This window comes from Theropithecus gelada, chromosome 20 (assembly GCF_003255815.1).
Source record: "Theropithecus gelada isolate Dixy chromosome 20, Tgel_1.0, whole genome shotgun sequence".
Taxonomy (NCBI): Eukaryota; Metazoa; Chordata; class Mammalia; order Primates; family Cercopithecidae; genus Theropithecus; species Theropithecus gelada.
In genome coordinates this window covers 26,493,008-26,511,384 of record NC_037688.1, presented here as the reverse complement: position 1 = coordinate 26,511,384, position 18,377 = coordinate 26,493,008, and the positions used below count along the sequence as shown (strand labels likewise).

Below are 18,377 nucleotides of genomic sequence, written 5' to 3'. Positions count from 1 at the left end.
AAAAAAAAAAAAAAAAAAAAAAAAAAAAGATTAGGCCCATCTTCTTTTTTTTTTCTTTTTTAGTGCTGATGGGATCTCGGTATGTTCACCAGACTGATCTGAAACTCCTGGCCTCAAGCGATCCTCCCACCTCAGCCTCCTAAAGTGCTGGGAATATGTGTGAGCCACTGGGCCTAGCCTCATTCAGACTTTTTGACCCAACCCACGTCCTATACCCCAATAAAGACAAAAATACATACACACAAAAAAGAGACTTTTTGAGAGGCAGGAGTGTGCCTAAGTACTAGGTGATTCAAAACATTTTATTATCTAAACACCTAGACATGAGTTTTAGAGTAAATGCAAAGTCAACATGGATTTCAATAAAATGGACCCTTCTATGTGAGACTGGTCTGGGGTAGCCACTGGACACTTTGGTTTGGAAGGAGGAGGCTCCACTGATGTGCTTCAGTTAGATCAATGACTCTTACCTATTTATGAAGTGGGCTCCTGGGTAAGATTTAGTTTGAACAAAGGGACTCCCCAACACGAGAGTGGTAGAACACTGTTGGGAGCCACTGGGCTGGTACGATTCCTAGTGACTAGCCCACGGTAGACAGTGGCTCCTCGTCCTGAAGGCTGCAGACCTGACCACCCCAGGTATAGCCATTGTCTGAGGCCGGAACTCACTCACCTTCCTGGTTGTCAGGATGCCCTGGTTGCTCTCAGGGTGGGTGGCGATGGTAAAATGGTCCCCGTCATCACCGCCCACGATGAGGTAGGTGGCACGCCACGCAGGTGAGTTGGGGGCGTCCAGATCAGTGACCGTCAGCCTCTGCACCTCATGGCCCACTGCATTCTCAGGCACATGGGACTCATACTGCCAGTGTGAGAAGCACAGTGCTGTTAGAGCAGAGAACGACTCTCCCACTCCAGAGGCTTAGAAGCCTCCATCCAACCTCAGGGCATCCCCACGCCTTTACCCTTTCCTGGACTACCCACCCACTTTGCGGGGTTTCAGGGTATACACAGCGGCAGGATGTCCCCAGCAGCAGCCTCACAGCTGCCGGCACAGACCACACGAATCCTGTGCCTGCTTTCCTTACACACAGGGCCCTGATGTTCCAGAAATCTCACAAGCTTGCATCCCCAAGCCCCTGCCACGTGTAGCTACCTATCCTGCTGAGATCAGAAAGGAATAAGGAAGGTGGCAAGAAGGGCTAGGTGCCCGAATGGGCTGGGGCACTGAACAGGAATTTTTTGGAGGTTCTCGGACATGTGACAAAGACTGGAAAATCAGTTGCTCAGAACAAAATTTTTTTTTTTTTTTTAAAGACAATCTCACTCTGCCACTCAGGCTGGAGTGCAGTGGTGTGGTCTCGGCTCACTTCAACCTCCACCTCGCAAGCTCAAGTGATCTTCATGCCTCAGCTTCCCAAGTAGCTGGGACTACAGGCGTGCGCCACTGCACCTGGTTAATTTTTGTATTTTTAGTAGAGACAGGGTTTTGCCATATTGGCCAGGTTGAACTCCTGGCCTCAACTGTTCTGCCCGCCTTGGCCTCCCAAAGTGCTGGGATTACAGGCGTGAGCCACCATGCCTGGCCCCATTACACATTTTGATTCAGACCTAACTAACGTTCAGAGCTGTCTAAAGATGGAAGCGGGAGGATGTAATTGGCACCTTGACTGGCACTGAGTCCTCTGCCTTGGAGGTGCGCAAGCATTCACTGGGAAAAGATAGGCAGGTATAGGTACAAGGAAAACATGTTTTCCAATCAACAAAGATTTTCATATCGAGCACTTCTTTTCGGGCATCGTGTTAGGAAACATTCATAGGTTATTTCATTTGAAACTCAGAACAATGCAGCAGGTATTATCATTATCTCCTTTTCACAGATTAGGAAATGGGGCACAGAGAGGTTAGGTAGTTTTCCTAAGGTCACACAGCCATAGTGCTGGGACTGGCATTTGAAGCAACATAGGCTGGTTCCAGTTTCCTGAGAAAGGCAAACCTTGGTCGTTCGTTATCTGACAAGGGACTGAGTGAGGAAGGGGCATTACCTTCTGGGGGTCAAACACGGGAGCATTGTCATTGGCATCGAGGATCTCCACTACTGCCACTGCCGTGGTGGTGGAGCCGTCCCCATCCATGTCTGTGGCCTGGATGGTCAGTGTGTACTCAGGGACTTTCTGGGGAGAAAGAGAGGAGAGGGGAAGCCCACTGTGGGTGCAATCTGAAGGATCCCTCCCCTGACCTCCAGGAAGCACTGGCGCAGGGGTGTGCGGATGCAGAGGAGGATCTCTCCCTATCATAATGCTGACTCCTTGACCAGCCCTCCCTCACTGCCAGGAGAACAGAAGCAGAGGATGCTGCTGGAAAGGGAACCAGAGATCCAAAGAGTTCTCTTGGGCCTGTCCCAGGGAAGCCTTGGCATCACCCCCTGACCCTTGACTGCTCCAGAATGAGTTTTGTTTTTGTTTTTGAGACAGGGTCTTGCCCTGTCACCCACGTTGGAGTGTAATGGCGTGATCTCGGCTCACTGCAACCTCCACCTCCCGGGTTCAAGTAATTCTCCTGCCTCAGCCTCCCAAGTAGCTGGGATGACAGGTGCCCGCCACCATGCCCAGCTAATTTTTGTATTTTTAGTAGAGACGGGGTTTCACCATGTTGGCCAGGCTGGTCTTGAACTCTTTTTTTTTTTTTTTTTTTTTTTTAATTAATTTATTATTATTATACTTTAAGTTGTAGGGTACATGCGCATAACGTGCAGGTTTGTTACATATGTATACTTGTGCCATGTTGGTCTGCTGCACCCATCAACTCGTCATAAAAATATGGAACGCTTCACGAATTTGCGTGTCATCCTTGCGCAGGGGCCATGCTAATCTTCTCTGTATCGTTCCAATTTTAGTATATGTGCTGCCGAAGCGAGCACGGTCTTGAACTCTTGACCTCAAGCAATCCTCCCGCCTCGGCCTCCCAAGGTGCTGGGATTACAGGCGTGGGCCACTGTGCCTGGCTTCAGAATAAGAGTTTTGAGTGAGGATTTGGATAAAGGTATCAATTAGGAAACAGGCACCAACTCCAGTATCCATGGAGCTAATTCTACTTTGTGGCACATAAGGGACCAATTTGGGTAATGTGCACACTAAGTGAGCCACTCTGACAGGAAATGAGAAAACCCACAGAAAATACCAAAAGTAGGCATTTTACAGCTGCCTCCCAGCCCTGGAGGAGATTTAACGAGATTGGCTGGCAGTGGGCCACGGGCCCAAGGGAATCAGGGGCATCACATGTGAACCCAGCAGCAGCCATCCCAGCTGACGTGGGTCCTCATTGTTCTGCCTTGGGCTCTGTGGGCAGGGATGGGAGCTTCTGCTCTCAGAGTCAGACCCCAGCCTGGGCAAGTCTGGGCAGGCAGCACTTTCCCTATGGGCCACTCACTTCCCGGTCCAGGCCGCTGGAGATGACGCTGATGGTGCCTGTGCTACGGTGAATGGTAAACATCAGGTCGTGTGGGTCCTTTGGTTCTTGGCTATGGATGGAGTATGCAACCACCCCATTGTAGGTGTGGATGGCATCATCCTCATCTGTGGCCGTCACCTGCATCACAGAAGTACCTGGAGAGAAGGGATGAGTATCTTGTCCTCCCAGTTCCAACTCCAGCCCTGTCTACTTCTGGAACTCTTTTTTTTTTTTTTTGAGATGAAGTCTCACTCTATCACCCAGGCTGGAGTGTAGTGGCACAATCTCAGCTCACTGCAACCTCTGCCTCCCGGGTTCAAGTGATTCTCCTGCCTCAGCCTCCTGAGTAGCTGGGATTACAGGTGCCCGCCACCACGCCTGGCTGAATTTTTTTGTGTTTTTAGTAGAGATAGGATTTCACCACGTTGGCCCAGCTGGTCTTAAACTCCTGATCTCAAGTGATGTGCCCACCTCAGCCTCCCGAAGTTCTAGGGTTCCAGGTGTGAGCCACCACGCCTGGCCTCCATCAGCCATGTTCTAACACCTCCAGTTTTTGCTGCATTCCCTGTAGCTGCCATGCACTCAAGAGCCTCGCATTAGGCGCTTTGTATGATGTAACAGTCTGCACATGGTATTTCTAATCTTCACCACTCTTCAAGGTTGATATTATTCCCATTTTTAGATGTAAGAGTTGAGGCTCGGAAGTCAAGAATATGCCCAGGATCGCAGCCAGTAAAGAGGCAAAGCCAAGATTCAAATCTAGGTCTTTGAAGCTCCAAAGCTAGTGGTTCCCAAGCTTGGTTGATCATCTGAAGCTTTAGGGAAAATTTCAAATCTACAGATTCCAGAGCTCTGCTCCAAGATCATTCTTATTCAGGAAACTTGGGATGGAAGGGGGTGAATGTGGATTTTTAAGAAGATCCCAAGTCATCTGATACACAGCCAAGGAAATCAGGTATGGCGGGATCTTCTAGCATTTAAGGGTGTGGGCCCAGCAGCCCCATAGCAGTCCCCTTCCCAGTCCTCTTACCTGGTAGGACTCCCTCTAAGACACTCCCTCGGAAGGTGTCCTGGGTAAACTTGGGCTTGTGGTCATTCTGGTCGGTCACGATGATGGAGATGTTCATGGGATCCTCCACTGAGGCACCATTCTCTGACACAGCGTGCCCAAAGAGCTGTGGGGTGCACAGCTCTGGGGTCAGCCTGGTGCCACCCACCTCCCCAGGCCTAGGACCCCACTTCTGAGGGGACATTTACAGTAGACACTAAAGGCTACTTGCCTCATACTTGGCAATCTCCTCCCGGTCCAGTGGCTTGTTCAACAACAACCAGCCTGTCTCCTTCTCTACAGCAAAGACGCCCTCAGGGGGGCTGTCTGCCCCCGGCCCCGTGATGCTGTAGAAAATCTTCGTGTCTCTGTCTTTATTAGACTTGAGCTGGAGGGAAAAGAAAATGGCAGCTGACAAAGTAACAAATATCCCATGACTGTGACAAAGAGTCCTCTGTGAAGAGGGGCACTGCCATAGGAGAATCTGCTCACATAGGAGAGGTTTTCCTCTCTCGGCCCACACATTCAGTAGCAAGAAATCTCATGCAGGCCTTTGGAGGGGGGTCCCTGGGGCCACCAACGATTCCCAGGAGAAGGCACAGTCGTACCTGATTCAGCCTCTGCGGGAAGGGACCCTTTCCATTTTCAGGGACAGATATTGGAGCAACCACCCAATCTCTCTTGTGTCTTCGTAAGATACGTTTGGATGGGAAGATCTTCAATGGATTCCTTTCTTTCAGTGATTTTCTGTCCTGCAAGGAGAGAAACCCCTTAACCCAGAGGTGCAAATAGCTGGGACATACTCAACATCCTCTCACCTATAAAAGTTAAGGGCAGCTGGGCACGATAGCTCACGCCTATAATCCCAGCACTTTGGGAGGGTCACTTGAGCCCAGGAGTTTGAGAGCAGCCTGGGCAAGATAGTGAGACCCTAAGTTTAATCTAAAAAAAAAAAAAAAAGAGTTAAGGGTGAGGAGACCTAGATGAGCCTATTGCAAGGAGAACTCAGTGTTTACTTATACAGGTGGACCAGTGAAATATACCACAGCACATCCGTCTAGTGGAATACTATGCAGCTCTCAAAATAAGAATGAGTATGCTCTCTATGTGCCAACAGGGAAAGCGCTTTTTTCTTTCTTTTCCCTTTTTGGAGATGGAGTCTTATTCTGTTGCCCAGGCTGGAGTGCAGTGGCAAGATCTCGGCTCACTGCAACCTCTGCCTCCCGGGTTCAAGTGATTCTCCTGCCTCAGCCTCCTGAGTAGCTGGGATTACAGGCATCTGCCACCACGCCCAGCTAATTTATGTATTTTTAGTAGAGACAGGTTTTCACCATATTGGCCAGGCTGCTCTCGAACTCCTAACCTCAAGTGATCCACCCGCCTCAGCCTCTCAAAGCGCTGGGATTACAGGCATGAGCCACCGCACTTGGCCTGATCTTTGATTTATGCTGTCAAATGAAAAGATTAAGGTATAGGGCAGCTTAATATAGTTTAGCATTTTATTTAACAAACATTGTGCTTAGTATGTGCCAGGCACTGTTCCACCTTTTGTATAAAAGGGTAGGAAATAAGACCATATAGTCATATTTTCTTATACATGGATGAAGTCAGGGAGAATATGGGAAAAACTAATAGTGGTTGTCTGTGGAAAGAGGGTAAACATTGTGCTGTGCTGATATAACGTTACGTAGAAAAAGGTGCAGACATGTGAACAGCATCCTAGCTTTTGCATAAGAAGGAAAAGAATGTTTTTATATATGTATGTATATAAAATAGATAACATGTAAAAACATGTGTAATATAAATAAATAGGTAACACATAAATATAGACTATATATAAACTCTGGAAGGAAAGAAACTGGAAACAGTGGTTAACTGCGTCTTCTCTTGGAGGGGTGAAGAGGGCTTTAGGCAAATGGAGGCAAACGAGTGGAGATTATTTCTTGTATAGCTTATTAATATTTTTTATTTTTGAACCACGTGACTATATTAGCTATTCAAAAATTAAAAACGAAGTGTGGCCAAGCACTCCAGGTGCATCTTCCTGAAGGCTCATGGGATTGGCAGGCCTGTGTTTAGAACTGCCTTCAGTTGGGGTTAACATGGATAAGGGAAGGAAGTAAAGGGAAGTGGGAGAGGGAATCCAAGGGACCCAGTACATGGGGTGATTACTCACAAGGCAGCTCTTGGCTCCACTGGCCTGACCTCAGGCACCACTGTTGGGTAGCTGCAAGCACTACCACCCTTAAATCAGTGCTCACACCCAAGCTGTGGGCAGCTGAGGACTAACACTTGCTCCTCTGAAGGGTTGACTTGGCTCACAACACCCGTAGCAACCAAGGGCTCCTGGCCAGAGATCTGGGCATGCACAGAGAACATCTTTCTTTTGTCCTGCAGGTGGACATGGTGTTTTACCTGGACTGTCTCGCCATTCTGCACAGTGAAGTCGTCATTAACAGTGCTAAACAGAGCTGGCTCTTGCCCAGGGCAGCCCATGAATACTGTGGGGAAGGGGAAAAGAGAGCATTAGGAAGGCAGGAGTATTCTGGAAGTTGCCCCAGGAAACGAGACTGACAAGAGTCCCCTGACTGGATCAAGGACTGCTAAGTGGCTGCAGAAGGGGGACTTAGCTTACTTCCTCTGACCAGGAGTATGACTAATACAAGTTTCAGATGAGGCTTCCAAGTTTGGTTTCCAGAGGGAAGATCGCCTTAGAGAAGATCTCCTCGTGGTCAGTTTGTGGGTCAAACTCTTCTTTGTTCTTGGTCCCAGAGGACCAAGATCATAGACATTCAGGGACATTAGCCTCAGGTGGCCTCATGTGACATGCGGTTGACTAAGGTCACAGCTAGAGGCAGAAGATTTTCTGAAGACTGTGAGTCTATTTACACACAATATATATGCCCACATGGATCACTTGGACACCTTGCGTTGTTTCAGTTCATTTCACTCCTTCTGAATCCCCAATGCTTAGCTACTCTTTAAACAAGCACTCCAAGTTAGTAACCACCATTCACCAGCTGGAGGTGAATTTCATCCTTGCAACTATGATACCAAGTTGGTATTATCCCCTCCCCCTACCTTTTTTTTTTTTTTTTTTTGAGACACAGTCTTGCTGTATCACCCAGGCTGGAGTGCAGTGGCACGATCCCCGCTGGCTGCAACCTCCCCCTCCCGGGTTCAAGCGATTCTCCTGCCTCAGCCTCCTGAGTAGCTGGGGTTACAGGTGTGTACCACCACGCCCACCTAATTTTTGTATTTTTAGTAGAGATTGGGTTTCACCATGTTAGCCAGGCTGGTCTTGAACTCCTAACCTTGTGATCCACCTGCCTCAGTCTCCCAAAGTGCCGGGATAACAGGCGTGAGTCACCGCGCCCAGCCCGCTTTTCAAAGATTAGAAAACTGAGGTTCAGAAGCCAGGTCTACCTGAGTCCAAGACACACACTAGAGAATATTCACAACCAATGTTGTTACCTACTCTTCCTTATGGCTAACGCAAGAAATCAGGGAATCTGCCAGGGGCTACACCCCGGATCCCGCCAGCACCATGCTCTGCCCAGTGCTCCCATTTTTGCTAGGCTGCAACATAACAAAGACCACAAGGACGGTCCCACGCCTGTCCATAGATATGTCAGGCGAGGGCACCAACTGTCCTTTCAGAAAGGTTGTCTTTTAGTTTCAGATTATTATTTTGGTTTAAAAATATCTTTCCTTAAAATAAGAAAGGATAACAGATGAGGGGTTTTCTTTGGTCAATTTTTTTTTTAATTATTTTTTGGAAACAGAGTCTCACTCTATCACCCAGGCTAGAGTGCAGTGGCACGATCTTGGCTCACTGCAACCTCCACCTCCCAGGTTCAAGTGATTCTTCTGCCTCAGCCTCCCAAGTAGCTGGGACTATAGGTGTGTGCCACCACACCTGGCTAATTTTTGTATTTTTAGTAGAGATGGGGTTTCACCATGTTGACCAGGCTGGTCTCGAACTCCTGACCTCGTGATCTGCTCGCCTAGGCCTCCCAGAGTGCTGGGATTACAAGTGTGAGCCACCACACCCAGCCCAGATGAGGTTTTAAAAATAATAAAAGTAGGCCAGGCGCGGTGGCTCACGCCTGTAATCCCAGCACTTTGGGAGGCCGAGGAGGGCAGATCACGAGGTCAGGAGATCGAGACCATCCTGGTGAACATGGTGAAACCCCATCTCTACTAAAAGTACAAAAAAATTAGCCGGGCATGGTGGCGGGCGCCTGTAGCCCCAGCTACTCGGGAGGCTGAGGCAGGAGAATGGCGTGAACCAGGGAGGCGGAGCTTGCAGTGAGCCGAGATCGCGCCACTGCACTCCAGCCTGGGCGACAGAGCCAGACTCTGTCTCAAAAAAAAAAAAATAATAATAATAATAATAATAATAATAAAAGTAATATGGACATGACAAAGTATTCACATAGTATATAAGAGTACAATATAAAAAAGTAGAATTCTTTTTTTTTGAGGCAGGGTCTCATTCTGTCACCTAGGCTGGAGTGCAGTGGTGCAATCATAGCTCACTGCAGCCTCAACCTCCCAGGCTAAAGGGATTCTCCTGCCTCAGAAGAGTACAATTTTTTGTACAGATGGGGCCTGACTTAGTTGCCCAGGCTGCTCTCGAACTCCTGGGCTCCAGCACTTCTCCTGCCTTGGCTTCCCAAAGCACTGAGATTACAAATACGAGCCACCACACCTGGCCAAAAAAGAATTCTAAAGGATTAATATCCAGAATATATAAAGAATTCATCAAGCTCAACAACAACAAAACCCAATTTTAAAAAATAGGCAAAGGACTTGAAAAGGCCTTTCTCAGAAGAAGATATACAATGGCCAATAATAAGCACATGAAAAGATGCTCAATATCATTAGTTAATAGGGAAATGCAAATCAAAATCACAATGAGATACCGCTTCACATGCACTAGGATGGCTATAAAAGAAAAAAAGGAAAACAAGTATTGGCAAGGATAGAGGGAAATTGGAATCGTTGTACACTGCTGGTGGGAATGTGAAATGATGCAGCTGCTGTGGAGAACAGTTTGGCGGTTCCTCAACATGTTAAATGTAGAATTATCACATGACCTAACAATTCAATGCCTAGGTATATACCTGAAAGAACCAAAAGGATTCGAACAGATACTTATACACTCATTTTTATAGCAGCGTCATTCATAATAGTCAAAAGGTAGAAACAACCCAGTGTTCATCAAGAAATGAATTTTTTTCTTTTTTTTTTTTTGAGATGGAGTCTCACTCTCTTGCCCAGGCTGTGGTACAGTGGCTCACTGCAACCTCCACCTCCCAGGTTCAAGCGATTCTCATGCCTCAGCATCCCGAGTAGCTGGGACTACAGGTGTATACCACCATGCCCAGCTAATTTTAGTATTTTCAGTAGAGATGAGTTTTCACCATGTTGGCCAGGCTGGTCTTGAACTCCTGGCCTCAAGCAATTGGCCCACCTGGGCTCCCAAAGTGCTGGGATTTCAGGAGTGAGCCACTGCACCCAGCCTCTACATGAATTTTTTAAAAAATTAGCTGGGTTGGCCAGGCACAGTGGCTCACGCCTGTAATCCCAGCGCTTTGGGAGGCCGAGGCGGGTGGATCACGAGGTCAGGAGATAGAGACCATCCTGGCTAACACAGTGAAACCCTGTCTCTACTAAAAATGCAAAAAATTAGCCAGGGGTGGCGGCGGGCGCCTGTAGTCCCAGCTACTCAGGAGGCTGAGGCAGGAGAATGGCGTGAACCTGGGAGGCGGAGCTTGCAGTGAGCCGAGATCACGCCACTGTACTCCAGCCTGAGCGACTGAGCGAGACTCCGTCTCAAAAATAAATAAATAAATAAATAAATAAAAATTAGCTGGGCATGGTGGTATGCACCTGTTCCAGCAACTTGGGAGGCTGAGGTGGGAGGATCATTTGAGCCCATGAGTTTGAAGCTGCAGTGAGCCATGACTGCACCACTGTACTCCAGCAAGACACTTTTCTCTAAGAAGAAAAAAAAAGAAAGAAAAGAAAGAAATTGACCAGGGGCCAAAGAGAGAGAGAGGGGAGGGGAGCTATTGCCTAATGCCTCATGAGTACAGAGTTTCTGTTGGGGATGATGAAAAAGTTCTGGAGATAGATAATGGTGATGTTGCACAACACTGTGGATGTACTTAGTGCTACTGAATTCTTTACTTAAAAATGGTTGAAATGGTAAATTTTATGTTATGCCTATTTTAACACACACACAAACAAAAGTCTGATATGGGAGGACAATCACTTTGGAAAACAATTTGGCAGTATATATCAATATACGAATTCCCTAAGACCCAGCAAGTCCACTGTGATGTATAGACCCAACAAAAATACATTTGCCAAAACTTATGTATTATAATGTTCATAACAGCACTATTCATAATAGCTAAGCTGGAATCAGCCCAAACGATGAGGGAGAATGGGTAGAAACACTGGGGTATATTAACATAATGAAGTGAATGAAGCACAAGGAGGGGCAACAAACAACATGGGAAATTTAACAAACGTAAGGTTAAGTAGTAGAAGCCAGATGAGAGGATATATGTATGATTCCACTGACAGGAAGTTCAAAACTCAGGCAAAACTCATCCAGGCAAAGGAAGTTAAGACACTGGTCATCTTTTAGGCAGTGGACTCAGTGAATGGGAGAGGACAGAGGGGCTCGGGGACCCTAAAGAGCTGCCTCAGAGCCCAAGAGCTTACCACATACAGAAGGATGTTCTGTGGGAAGGCTGGAATGTGATGATGAGAAAGGGAAGATTGCTTAGGAACCAGCCCTGCCTCCTTGACGACATCCCCGCTGAGGAGTGCTGGGCTGTGACATGCTTGGCCAGTGGGAAGAAGGGGAAAGGGGATCCGGGCCTGATTCAGCTCCAGAGGGTCCCAGGGGCCACACGATCCTCAGGGTGACCTGCCTTTTATTGCCAGAACACAGCTTCGTAGACTCATCTTCTGGGGAACCCTGCTTTGCCTTAGTGCTAGAAAGACCCGGAAGCATAATGTGGCAAGGTTAAATCATCCTCAATATAGGGCAAAAGGTAAATAATCTATAGGGCACTTACTCCATGGGTTATTTATCCAGCTATGCAATGTAAGTTTATATAGGGAAGTTCTTATACTATAATAGTAAGACAAAATAAGCAGAATCCAGAACTACTATGTAATACATGTAACTATGCACAGAAAAATGACTGAAAGGAAATGAACTTTCCCAGTGATTAGGGTCATCAGAAACTTACTTTCAAGTTCACTGCAATAACTATTCAGCCATGACTACCTGTTGGCAACTTATTTTCTCAATTTTTTGGCAGGTCCAAGTTTTCCCTTAACACGAATTGTGTCCCTCCAAAATTCTTATGTTGAAGTCCTAACCACCGGTACCTAAAATGGTGACTGAATGTGAAGACAGGGACATTAAAGAGGTAATTAAGGTAAAATGAAATCGGCCAGGCACAGTATCTCACGCCTGTAATCCCAGCACTTTCGGCGGGCCAGACAGGTGGATCACCTGAGGTCAGGAGTTTGAGACCAGCCTGGCCAACATAGTAAAATCCCATCTCTACTGAAAATACAGAAATTAGCCGGGCGTAGTGGCCTGCGCCTGTTGTCCTAGCTACCTGGGAGGCTGAGGCAGGACGATCTTGAACCCAGGAGGCAGAGGTTGCAGTGAGCCGAGATTGCACCTCCTTACTCCAGCCTGGACAACAGAGCACGATCCATCCAAAAAAAAAAAAAAAAACGGGTAAAATGAACTCATTAGGGTAGGCCCTAATCCAGCATGACTGGTGTCTTTAGAAGAGGAAGAAGTTTGGTTTGGACACAGGTAGTTACAGAGAGAAGACCACATGAAGCCACAGGGAGAAGATGTCCATCTACAAGCCAGAACTATAAGAAAATAGATTTCTGTTGTTTAAGCCACCCCAGTACCTGGTACTTTGTTATGGCAAACCTAGCAAGTGGGCATCAAATCTCAGTTGGGCATGGTGGCATGCACCTGTAGTACCAGCTACTTGGGAGGCTGAAGTGGGCAGACTGCTTGAGCCCAGGAGTTTGAGTCCAGCCAGGCCAATATAGCTAGACCCTGTCTCTTTAAAAAAAAAAAAAAAAAAAAAAGGTACAATCTCAAATCCCTCCCCTTCTAAATTACTATTAATAGATAACATTTGTGTACTACTTTTTTGTTTGTTTTTGAGACAGAGTCTCGCTCTGTTACCAGGCTAGAGTGCAGTGGTGTAATCTCAGCTCACTGCAACCTCCGCCTCCCGGGCTCAAGTGATTCTCTTGCCTCAGTCTCTTGAGTAGCTGGGATTACAGGCGTATGCCACCACGCCCGGCTAATTTTTTATTCTTAGTAGAGACAGGGTTTCACCATGCTGCCCAGGCTGGTCTCGAACTCATGGTCTCAAGCGATCCACCCGCTTTGGCCTCCCAAAGTGCTGGGATTGCAGGCAAGAGCCACTGTGCCAGGCTGATTCAGTATTATTTAAAGCTGTGCTGAGGACCCATGTGAAAGTCCCTCAAGAATCCGTCAATTGGAAATATCACTGCTGATGTGGAACTTGAATTAGCTTATGAGGAATTTATGCTTTCTCATTTGGAAGTTGGATATTACACTTCAGAGAACCATCATGAGTAGCATACAAGTTGAAACCCCAAACCATGACATAGTCCCAGCTGCTTGGGTAACTGAGGTGGGAAGATAGCTTGAGCCCAGGAGGTCGAGGTTACAGGGATCCATGCTTTTGCCACTGCACCCCAGCTGGACACAGAGCAAGACCATTTCAAGAAAAATAAACCCCAACCATGAATGTGTACACCCCCAGAACCTTACAAACAACTACCCACCATTTACCACATGAGGAAACCAGGGCTGGGGGTGAGGGGTGGTGGTGGTGAGATGACTTGCCCAAGGTCAAACAGCTGGCGCATGGAATTAGAATGAGAACCCAGGGTGGCAGGTTCTAAAGCCAGGTTCTTCCACGCAGCATTCATTCAGGAGCTACTTAAGTACTTCCTATGTGCCAATGACTTTCTTTCAGACACTAGGAATATACCAGGAAACCAAAGTATCTACCCTCAAGTATCTTTGAATTTTTACAGAATACTCCAAAATCACCTTTCCTCAGCTATCCAACCAAACTAATCCACACCACATCAGCTATAATAGCAAAAGCTTGGATACAACCTAAATGTCCATCAATAAGGGATTACTTTGTGTTATACCATCACCTATACAATGAAACATTACACAGCCATTTAAAAAAGACACAAAAGATGAGGAAGCTCCTATTCCATATCTATATGGGAAGATCTCTAGGATATAGTGTTCATTTTTTAAAATTATACCTTTATAAAAAGGCATAGAGCAATATATTCAGAACTAATACACTAACATTCATATTCTTAAATTGTATTTGAAAAATAGCTCTGGAAGGCAACCCCAAAAACTAGGTTTATGGACAAGAATGAGGCTTTATTTTAAAAATTTTTATTTTTTAAGACGGAGTCTCACTCTGTTGCCCAGGCTGGAGTGTAGTGGTGTGATCTTGGCTCACTGCAACCTCTGCCTCCCAGGTTCAAGCAATTCTCCTGCCTCAGTCTCCCGAGTGGCTGGGATTACAGGAAGCCACCACCATGCCCAGCTAATTTGTTGTTGTCGTATTTTTAGTAGAGATGGGGTTTCACCATGTTGGCCAGGTTGATCTGGAACTCCTGACCTCAGATGATCTCCCTGTCTCGGCCTCCCAAAGTGCTGGATTACAGGAGTGAGCCACCATGCCCGGCCTTAAAAATTATTTTTTTAAAATGAGACAGTATCTGTGTTGCCCAGGCTGGTCTCAAACTCCTGGCATCAAGTAATCACCCAACTTTGGCCTCCCAAAATGCTGGGATTATAGGCATGAGACACCGCACCTCATTGAGGGATAAGACTTTTTACTGTATACTTTTTTTTTTTTTTTTTTTGAGACAGAGTCTTGCTTGTTGACCAGGCTGGAGTACAGTGGCGGCATCTCGGCTCACTGAAACCCCCGTCTCCCAGGTTCAAGCAATCCTCCCACTTCAGCCTCCCAAGTAGCTGGTACTACAGGTGCATGCCACCATGCTCGGCTAATTTTTTGTATTTTTTAGTAGAGACAGGGTTTCTCCATGTTGGCCAGGCTGGTCTCGAACTCCTGGCCTCAAGTGATCCACCTGCCTCAGCCTCCCAAAGTGTTGGGATTACAGGTATGAGCCACCACACTTGGCCTATTGTACACTCTTCTTAATACTGACCATTGTGTCTGCATTAGTTATTAAAACACCGATTTTTTTTAAAAAAACTAAGGGTCACTTTTTTTTAGTAGATACAGGGTCTTGCTATGTTTCCCAGGTGGGTCTAGAACTCCTGGGCACAAGTGACTCTCCCACCTTGGCCTCCGGGTGCTGGGATTACAGGCACGAGCCACCGTGCCTGGCCACTTTTTTCAATCTTAAAACAGCCCTCTTCCTAAGGGAAGGTCTTCAGCCAGTAAAGGGCTAACCAGACAATTCTGTCAATTATTTCCTTTAAGGAGAGACTCAATGACTCCAGTCCTCTCCTACCAGGTTACCCAGCAGGAGGCCAATGGATTGACTCCCCTATTACTCAGAAGACTTAATCCCCAAAACTCTGAGAGCTGCTATTGCCCCTGGGAGCTAGAAATCCTCTTCCTGCTGTCTACAAAATCTACTTCCCACTAGAGTGTACAGCTCACTTCACTACCCTGTCTTCTGGCATATTTCCACTGTTACATGCTTCCAAATATTTGTAGCACAGTATCTGGGCTGTCCATCTATTCTTAGAAGGAACAGTGTCAACAATCAAGGAGAAGCCAATAGTCATGTATTATAGGCGTATGTGCCTCCCACTCAGGGTGCATAGTCCAGATACACCCAAAGGGCTGGCCTCATCAGTTCTAAACTGCTTTGAGTTGGGTGCAGAGCACAACCAAGGGACAACAGTCCAGACTGATAGGAATAAGCTTCAAACACCCACTCTGCTCAGGACACCCAGCTACGTGTTTTCCTACCCAAATCCTCACAAAATAACCTGCAAGGTGGTATTACTGCTCCCAATCTGACAACTCAGGAAACAAGAGGCTGCCAGGGGTTGAACTGTCCCAGGAAGCAGCAAGATCAGGTTTCAAATCCCGAAGGCAGGGAAATAATGAAGAATATGAAATGTGGAGTCCAGAAGACTTGGCTTCCAATCCCTATAATGTCACTTACCTATCCCATGATTGGGTAAATTGTGTGAGTATATAGAAGCTCAGTTTCCTCATCTGGAAATGAAACGATAACACCTACCTCATCAGGTTATTAGGAAGATTAAATGGGATAGTGTTCAAACAGCACTGAATACTGTGCCTGGCCCAGGGTAAGTAAGGTAAGCTCTCAATAAAAAGTACCTCAGACTACTCACAATTAACCTAGGCTTCTGAGATCCACACCCTGGCCTCTTTCTATACCACTGAAACATTCTCTGTCAAACTGGGAAGAAGTTAGCTACAGCTGTGTGCTTTACTCAGTGGATGAAGCTGATCAAAGACGAAGACACATGGGACCAAAGGGCACAACAGGGAACTGGCTCAGTCTGCATTTGGAGAGGGCTGTTTTATAGGGGTCCCTTGTGGTTTACCAGAGGAAGCAGAAGACGGAGATTTCACGAAAATGCTGGCCTTTCCAGGGAAACTTGCTGGGCACATGTAGGAACATGAGTAGTCTTCTCTGCAAGCTATGAGTCAGAGAGAGGCTGGTAAATGGTAAGCCCTGGGGCAGATCATTACAATTTCCTCCCAGATGCTTCCTAGCACCACTGGCTTGTATCACTAGTTTCAAAATGAAACTCATACAAAACCAGGTCTCATCATCACTCATCCCTCCTTTACCCCATCTTTTAATAGTCAGCGAAGTAAACTGGCTCCTATTCCTAACTGCAGCATGGTTCCACAAGGCCACACATCTTGGCCAAATCACGGGGGCATGAACGGGCTTGCGTCAAACTCTTTCTGAGGCAAGCTGATGATGAGCACACGGGGCAATAGTTCAGAATTTAAGGCTGGAAAATGGAAGCCGAAACATAGCTCTTTCTTCCACACCCATCCAGGGCTTCAGACAGTCATTTGACTGCATTTGCCTCAGTTTCTCCCACAAGGATTCTTGAATCACAAGGTCAATAAACCCGATGAAGAGGTGCCTGCTCTACTAATATAAATGGACAGATTTTAGCACTGAGCCTAAATGTACATTTCCTAAAATATTGTCGGGGAAGGGAAAAAGGGAATCAGTAACCTGAGGCTGCTTCTAGAGAAATTAACAGTTAATATCATAGAACACATTATAGGTAAAAATTTTAAAAAAAAGAAATTAACAACAAAAAAGCCAGAGCTCTGTGTATCTGCACTCGATAGAAGACAGCCAATGGAAACCAGGAGTCTCTGGCCTATGTTCAAAGCTCCTCTCTCAAGATCATCCTGCCAAGCCTGGCCTCAGGTCCTGAACTGGCACCACTAATAAAACCTGGGCAATAAGAGTTTGGTCCCTGGGGTACTAGAGCTATTGGGAAAAGAAAGCTTTTTAAATAGACTTATAAGAATTGATGGATGCTGGGCTGAGAACTCATTCCTCTTATGTTCCAGGCCTGGTTTTAGGTTGGAATTTGCCTAGACACCTCCATACTCCCAAGGGAACACCCTTGAAGGTCAGGAGCTTTTCTCTTCCTGGAGGTGCTATGCGGTCTGGATGTCCAACATTACTAGATGTTCTGGCAAAATAAAACCACCCATCTCTCTGGAGACAAAACATCCATCAAGTGATCAATCTCCACCAATTTCCCTACTGATCTCTGGGTATTTTGACTAGAGGAAAAGGAAAACATCAGCTTAAACATATTGTGGCCAAAAGGCAGCCTGGGGAGTGGGAGAAAGAGATTGCCTAGGAAATTTCTATTCTAGCTTGGCTTAGGGACATATCTAGCTCACATAACAAACAAATTTGTCCTTACAGCTATCACTACCTTCTGTTAAGGGATTGGGATAAGAGGGCACAGGGGAAAAGTAAGTGGAAGTGACTTGAAGAAAGATTCTGGCATTTTTCCTAAGTAAAACTACATGTAGAAAAAAATTCACCAACTAAGAAATACAAATTAAAAGGACAAGTGCTGTGTCACAGTTGGGAACTGGGTGCTGCTATATATTGCTAGGGGTGGGGGAACGTTAACTGGCACAACCTTTCTGGCAAATTAAAATGCCTTAAGCCTGTTGACCCAGGAATTGTGCCAAGATACCATCCCAGATGTGGCAAAACCATACTTGCTGGGATGTTTGTGACTGTTGCTTAATAGGGAAAAAAAGCAAAAAAAGGTCTCAACAACCTCACTTACAACCCAACAGTTAAATGCTGTGTCACAGTCATCCAAATGTCTAATCTACAGCCTTAAATATTGTAAAAGAAAACCTACCCAGGAAAAACTACTTTGCAGAAGGGGGAAAAAAGCAGGTCACAAAGCCATTTATAGCATAAGCCTGACAATTATTACATAAAATATTTATAGTTTTATTCTTGTACCCAAAAAAAAGAGAGGTGGGGGGGCTGAGCCCTGGTACCAAGGCTGCCTCTCCCGTCACCAAGTATTTTCCACGCACAGGAAAACCAAGATGGTGGCCAGTGAGCCACATCCGTTTTGAGACCAATGGGAGAGGTCATAGGGCAGCAAGGCGGGGTAGGGGGAAGAGGCAGCGCATGCTGGGATCCCAGGAGGCCTCGGGGCTCCTGGATTCACTTGGGAGCCGCCCCTGGGCATGCTGGGAGGCCCATTGTCCTTGCC

At 46.5% G+C, this 18,377-nt stretch overlaps 1 protein-coding gene and 1 non-coding gene across 4 annotated transcripts in view; both read right to left on the bottom strand.

Moving 5' to 3' along the window:
• Positions 1-18,377, bottom strand: part of CDH3 (cadherin 3) — a 59,221-nt gene that overhangs the window by 20,047 nt on the left and 20,797 nt on the right. For all 3 annotated transcript variants that reach the window (XM_025369946.1, XM_025369943.1, XM_025369945.1), the window contains 7 exons: positions 6,911-6,996; positions 5,104-5,247; positions 4,728-4,883; positions 4,478-4,622; positions 3,427-3,602; positions 2,043-2,171; positions 674-859 (listed from right to left, as the gene is read on the bottom strand). In XM_025369946.1, coding sequence (XP_025225731.1) covers positions 674-859; positions 2,043-2,171; positions 3,427-3,602; positions 4,478-4,622; positions 4,728-4,883; positions 5,104-5,247; positions 6,911-6,996 — 1,022 coding nt within the window. The remainder of the gene's footprint in view (positions 1-673; positions 860-2,042; positions 2,172-3,426; positions 3,603-4,477; positions 4,623-4,727; positions 4,884-5,103; positions 5,248-6,910; positions 6,997-18,377) is intronic.
• LOC112614916 lies at positions 2,811-2,917 on the bottom strand. The gene has a single exon (XR_003117213.1). It is a non-coding gene; the product is annotated as a U6 spliceosomal RNA (small nuclear RNA).